Below are 7,139 nucleotides of genomic sequence, written 5' to 3'. Positions count from 1 at the left end.
GGAGGAGAACAAAATGGAGTATGGGGACAGCTGAAAGAAACAAAATGGAATAGGGGGATAGCTGTAACAGACAGTAAGCATCTCACAGCTCCTAAATAAAGGGTTGTTTTACATTTCACTTTTCTGAGGATGCAATTTGCAACTTCTACATTTATTTTAGCTTCTGATTATGTGCATAAATATGTTATTGAAAAAGACAGTCTGTGTACAATCACCAAAGTGGAATTGGAGATCCTGCTAAAAACCAAACCAACCAACCCTTTGTTTTTTGTTTCCTAAGCAGAAGCTTCACTATGAGGCGGGGTGGATGGAGGAAACGAGCCAGCAATGACGATGGCTGGGGGATATGGGTATGTTTAAAACCAAAAGGCTTTTTATTGAAAGGATAAATAAATGCAATGTTCTTGACACTTTTTATTTTTAAAAAAATACATAATGTGTAAAGGGCTTCAAAACAGACAGACATATATTTGCTCTGCTTGAAAGAGACTGTCAGATTAAAAATCATTCCACAAAACACCTGTCCTGACTTTCAGAGATGTTCAGCAAAGCCATCCAATAAATTGCACTTATTTACTAGTCCATGTTCACTGGATCTTATTTTAACATTCCAAACTCTTGAGCAACTTTCAACAACCTCCAGTTTAAAAACAAAAGAGCAACCTACTGAAAGAATTAATGTTTTCTCTGCTCTTTTCTCTTCCCCCCCTTACACCAAAGATGGGCCGTTCGATGTCTTTTTATCCCTGCAGAGTAGGAATAGGAGCTTTTTTGCCATTGGGGAGATTGTATAATAGGTCCATTTTTGAGAGATTTGAAGTTAGTTTTCCTCTCCATCTAAGTCCTTTATAGTTGGACATATGACAACGAAGGCACCTGAATTTAGATAAGTGTATACCACACCACCATGTGTCATGTACATGTAGGAAGAAAGAATTCATTAATAAATTAGTTCAGAAAATTCTATGGCCTGTATATACAGGAGGTGAGACTAGATGATCACAAAGGCCCCTTATGGCCTTGGAATCGTTGAAGGTTAATGGGTTTGAGTCTCTACCCTACTCTTAGAGCACATAGGCCATGAATTACCATCCAAACTCACCCTCTGTGGCTTTATTAATTTTCATTTGACTTTATTACTAACTCAAACAATAGGAAACATAAACCCCAGCCCAAGCTTCCTCCCTGAGCTTGACTTCCCTTAGGGTTTCTCCAGGAGCTTCCTCTGAACTAGATCATTCTCCCTTAGAGAGCCACTCCCATGTCCTTTACAGCCAGAGTAGAGCCATACCTTCACAGCAGGTCTGCAGACCTGAAGTCATTCTGTGTGGGATTCTAACACCTGCCACCCAGGTGAGTAAATGAAGAGCCTTGCCACGTTGTTAGCATGGTGCAACTGTTTAATCAGCAGGAGTTTGGATTAAATGTATTACTCGTGGTTTGGAGACACCACATATGAATTTTGCAGTTCATCCAAAAGGAGTTTCAGGAGGGAAAACCAAATTTATACAAACTATTTTCAGGATGGAATATCTGATTGAGTTTTCAGTTTTGTTGAAACTGATCTGTTTCGTACCTAACCATCAGAAAGTGAAAATAGTCATTGCTTTGGTTCATGTTTAATCTTCTCTTTTTATTTAAATTCTAGGGAGGATACATGTCTGCAAAAGTCCAGAAACTGGAGGATCAATTCCAGTCAGATGCAGCTATACAGCATCAGAAGGATGGAACTTCATCCAATATCTTTAGTGGAGTTGCCATCTATGTCAATGGCTTTACAGGTGAGGTTTTCATTTTTCTCCTAAACATTAAGTGATTCTCATTTATACTAATGTGTCTCTTCACTGCTGGTGAGGTATAAAGGAGCCTTATTGTAAATGACCTGCCGCTGGAAATTTCCACTACATGTATCTGACAAAGTGGATATTCACCCACGAAAGCTCATGCTCCAAAACGTCTGTTAGTCTATAAGGTGCCACAGGATTCTTTGCAGGCCTTAAATATGTATAGCTGATTAAGAATCTGCAGTGGTATAAATAAAATTTAGTTATCATTGTAAAATGTTCCTTGGAACTTTATGGTTAAGGTTCAGGTGGCTTTCTATACAAAATCATTTTCTTGAACTAGTCATAATGTGACAAAAAATATTGTTCCACTTGAAACTTAACAAGCTTGGGTCTCAGACTGGAGTGTTTTCCTAAATTCGGGAGAATTTGGTCTTACAGTTTGAGTTCCCACAACAGTCTCAATGAAATATTAAGTTGGATGGGTCTTTTCACTCAAGTCAGAGAGTTTAATTTAAAAGACTGAAACTTGATTAGTCGTCTTAGGGCTAATAATTTTGTCTACTTAAGAAAGAAAGATACTTTAAATTGATATCCATCAGCCATCAAATCAGAATGGCTACTGAAACATTCCATAATGGCATCTGTTTTTATTTTTCAATTCCGAATGTAAGCAATTTTTCACCATTTAATTATATGTATAGCCATTGACATTGTCATTAAGCAAGATGTGGACCACTTGGAGAGAGTCCAGAAGAGAGGAAGAAAAATGATAAAAGGTTTAGAAACAGGGACTATGAAGAAGGGTTAAAAAAATAGGCCATATTTCGTCTTGAGAAAAGAAGACTGAGGGGGAATTTGATAAATCTTCAAATATGTTAAAGGCTGCTGTAAAGATAATTGTATCTGTTGTTCTCCACGTCCACGGAAGGTAGGAAAAGATGTAATCAATTTAATCTGTAGCAAGGTTAGATATTAGGAAATACTTTCTAACTGTAAGAATAGTTAAGGAGTGGAACAGGTTACAAGGGAGGTTGTGGAATTCCTGTCATTGGAGGTATTTAAAAGCAGATTAAACAAATATCTGTCATGGATGGTCCAGGTATACTTGGTCCTACCTCAGTGCAGTGAGAGGGACTAGATGACTCTTGAGGTTGTTTCCAGTCCTTCGTTTCTATGATTCTGTGATAATTGGCAGTAAATCTTTTTCCATCTATCACGTGAATTATTATTGAAATAATAGGAGTCTGAAAATCCAATAAATTTATATAATGTTTAAAAAGTTTTTAATTCTGCACCCTTGATAATCCTAACTTTGCATTTCCAAACTATTGATCATGGAGTATCCCTGTCACATTATCAGGTAGCAGATACGTGGAGTATGATGATCAAATTTATAATTTGGTGGATGGAGTGGGATCTTCAGTGCATCTTGGCTGAGACAATGAGGCTTATGAATTGAATACGGAGGGATAAGAGAGAGAGAGGTGTTGTATGTTGCTTATTCAGATAAAATGGTCTGTGATTAGGTTAGTAAATGTGTTATGGGGAGTAGGGTTGTAAGATTCATCTACAGGATTTAGGCACACATTTCTCTTGGGTACCACAAAGAAACCCAGAAGCCTTTTTGAAATCTTCCAGAAGCCACTGTTTCAGGGAGCTGTACAGGGGATTATGGGATAGATACCCATTCAACAGTACAGCTGCAGTGATGTTGAGCAGCGGCAAGGCAAAACTGAAACAGACATGAAAACCAAAATAACATGGCTGGCATGGCCATGCTTCACCACTGGCACTTAATACACTCTAACTGGTTCAATTTTTAGCATAGACAGGGCCAATTAGTTGAAATCTTGTGTGTGTGTTTTCTTTAAAACAGTGGCTCTCAACCTTTCCAGACAACTGGACCCCTTTCAGGAGTCTGATTTATCTTACATACCCCCAAGTTAAACCTCTATTAAAACCTACTTGTTTACAAAATCAGACCTAAAAATCCAAAAGTGTCACAGCATGCTGTTACTGAAAAATTGCTTACTTTCTCATTTTTACCATACAATTATATAATAAATCAACTGGAATATAAATATTGTACTTATTTCAGCGTATAGTATGATGATGATGGGCTATCACTCGTTACCGATTATGATCCTCTTCCATGGGAATTGTGTGCCCTCAGGTGGCTAATAAGGCCAATCCTTGAACCACAAGTTCTATTGCAATGAGAGCAGATGTTTTCAGGCTGAGCAGGAGGCTGTTGACGATGACTGGAAGCCAGTCTTTCCTTCCTTCTGCGCCTCTTGTCCTCTTTAGCTTATTGGCAAGCAAGTTCAAAATGCAGGGGACCATCATGTAGGACTTGGCTGCATTTTAAGCAGTCCTGGGCAAGTGTCTTCCAAGTTTCAATGTCAATATTATACTTTTTTAGGTTGTCCTTCAGTAAGTCCTTATAATGCTTCCATTGTCCACCCATGTTACGGTACACTTCTTTCAGCTGAGAGAACAGGACCTGTTTTGGAAGGCGATGGTCTGGCATTCGGACAATGTGACCAGTCCAGCGGAATTGCTGATGGATGATCATTGCCTCGATACTGGTGTCTTTGCTCTTCCAGGACACTAATATAAGTGCGCCTGTCTTCCTATTTGATCTTCAGAATCTTACGAAGGCAACGTTGATGGTGCCTCCAAAGGACTTTCATTTGGTGTCTATAGGTTATCCAAGTTTCGGACTCATACAACAGTGTTGGGAGAATAACGGCTTGATAAACAAGAAGCTTGGTATCTGTTTGAATGTCATGATCTTCAAAAACCCTGTGCCGTAAATGAGAAAAAGATACACTAGCACAGCTCAGGCAGTGTTGAATTTCTGCATCAATATCTGCCTTGGATGAAAGATGACTTCCAAGGTAGAGGAAATGATCGACATCCTCCAGTGCAACTCCATTGATTTTGATAGATGGGGCATGTAGTACCTCATTTGGAAAGGGCTGATAGAGCACTTTAGTCTTCTTGATATTAAAAGTGAGACCAAGACATGCATAAGCATCAGCAAACACATTCAAGATAGTTTGAAGATCTTTCTCAGAGTGGCAAAGATTGTGTTATCAGCATACTGAAGTTCCACAATAGATGTTTTGGAGATCTTACTCTTGGCTTTCAGCCTGCTAAGCCTGAACAGCTTTCCTTCCATTCTGTAAATGATTTCAACGCCAGCTGTAAACTTCCCAGCAACTAGGTAAAGAATGACTGTGATAAAAACCTCAACATGGTTGGAGCGATGATACGGCTCTGTTTTACTCCTGTTTGTACTTTGAAAGGTTCTCTCTGGGAGCCAGTTTTGCTCAGAACAGTTGCTTTCATATTATCATGAAGCAATTTTAGGACATTGATGAATTTATCAGTACATCCAGTCTTAGAAAGTACAGTCCAAAGGGCAAGGTGATTCACTGAATCAAAGGCTTTAGTTAAATCAATACAAGTCATGTACAGTGGTTGGTTTTGCTCCTGACATTTATCTTGCAGCTGGTGTGCTGTGACGATCATATCCACAGTTCCACGTCATGGTGGGAAACCACTCTATAACTCCAGTAAAATTTCTTCTGACAGGGGCAGAAGGCAAGTTGCAAGGATCTGCGCCAGAACTTTGCCTGCAATGGCCAGGAAGAAGATACCATGATAATTTTCACAATCCGCTTTCACCTCTTTCTTGAAGAGGGTAACAATCAGGGCATCTCTCATTTCACTGGGTATCTCCTCCTTTATCCAAATTTTAAGAATAAGCACGTAAAGCTGCCGAATTAGCCCTGGTCCACCGTCTTTAAAGATTTCAGTGGGGATCCCATCTAGACTTGCTGCCTTGTTGTTTTGGTGGCATTGTGTACCTCGTACAAATTAGGAGAGTCTCTGAGCTCATCCCTAAATGGCCTTTGAGGGATTTGCTCAAGAACTTCATCTGCAACCATAGAATTACGGTTAAGGAGATCGTCAAAATGTTCTTTCCAGCGAGAATTGATGGCTTCATTGTCCTTCAGAAGTGTGGTTCCATCCTTAGAGCAAAGAGAATTCCTACCATGGCAAATTGGTCCATAAACAGCCTTGGTGGCACTAAAGAAACCACATGTATTATGGTCTGCGAGATGTTGGAGTTCTTGTCGGGGAGATGCCAGTGCTTTGACCGTGGGTGTCTCCAAGATGTGTTGAACTTTTTTCTTTTTGTCAGAAGAGAGTGCTCGTAACAATAAGTTCATGTTCAGCACACTTGGTCAGGAGCAGAATTCCATTTGAATTGCTTTTGCCAACTTCTTCTTTCCTGATTGTTCCCTTCCACAGGTCTGAGTCTCATCCCACACATGCATTGAAATCCCCCAGAAGGATGATCTTGTCTTCTGTAGGGGTCTCCGATAAAATGATTTCAACTGAGAATCAAAATCTTCTTTTACATTATCAGCATCCAATGTTGGTGCATAGGCACTCAGAATACTTGCCTGTTCATTTTTGGTGAGCCTCAATCAGAGTGTCGTAAACTGTTCATTGATGCCAACTGGTGCCTCATAGAGGCACCTTACGAACTTGTTCTTTATACCAAAGCCCACTCCATGCAATTGGGGTTCATCTATAGATTTTTCCTTTCAGAAATAGGTGTATCCTACTTTCTCCTCCCTCACCTGTCCTTCATCATCTCTAGTTTTGGACAAAGCAGCAATATCGATATTAAATCGACTCAGTTCACAAGCAATAGTGGCTGTACATCGCTCTGGTCAGTCGCTGTTTGAGTTGTCCATCAGGATACGTACATTCCAAGTTCCAAAATTGAAGCGTTTCTTACATTTTTGACCGCTGAGGTGGTGATCCTGCTGGATGTGGCTATCCAGCCAGGAAAAACAGAGGCAAAACTATTTTTAGGGTACCTTTTCTAACTCCCACCCCATGTGGGGTGAGCAGAGTGGATCCTAAAAAGAACTGCACAGTCATGGGTGCAGCTGCTGAGATGCTCAACCCGCCTCAATCCTTAAGCAACTTTTGGATTTCACTGTCCTGTTCCTGTCGCAGATCGCCACCAGACTTTTGACCTGTGCAATGTTATTTTTCCCTAAAACTGGAAGATGAGTGTGCAGGACTTCTTTTAAAGTGGGGAGACTGGTGCACAGCAGTCACCATACTATCCTTGACAGATAGAGGACTTGAAACCAATGGCATGGGCACCATGATGATTGGAGATCCTCTGTTTGCTGCAGCCTTCATCCACCTTCACAGCCGTTGTAACATTTGTGACAAAGTTCCTCCTCTACGTTGGTGGGTCCTGCACTTATTGGCAGATTTGCTTACCTCAGTTATCTCCCGCACAGTCTGGATCAACTC

General features: G+C 40.3%; 1 protein-coding gene across 11 annotated transcripts in view; it reads left to right on the top strand.

The window, feature by feature from the left end:
• Window positions 1-7,139, top strand: part of REV1 (REV1 DNA directed polymerase) — a 109,416-nt gene that overhangs the window by 18,430 nt on the left and 83,847 nt on the right. For 6 of the 11 annotated variants that reach the window (XM_075061009.1, XM_032765405.2, XM_032765407.2 and 3 more), the window contains exons 3-4: window positions 281-350; window positions 1,649-1,781. In XM_075061009.1, coding sequence (XP_074917110.1) covers window positions 281-350; window positions 1,649-1,781 — 203 coding nt within the window. The remainder of the gene's footprint in view (window positions 1-280; window positions 351-1,648; window positions 1,782-7,139) is intronic. The other 5 variants (XM_032765406.2, XM_075061013.1, XM_075061001.1 and 2 more) reach the window with 1 other exon arrangement.

Source organism: Chelonoidis abingdonii, chromosome 1 (assembly GCF_003597395.2).
Source record: "Chelonoidis abingdonii isolate Lonesome George chromosome 1, CheloAbing_2.0, whole genome shotgun sequence".
Classification (NCBI taxonomy): domain Eukaryota; kingdom Metazoa; phylum Chordata; order Testudines; family Testudinidae; genus Chelonoidis; species Chelonoidis abingdonii.
This window is presented reverse-complemented; position numbering and strand designations above follow the sequence as displayed.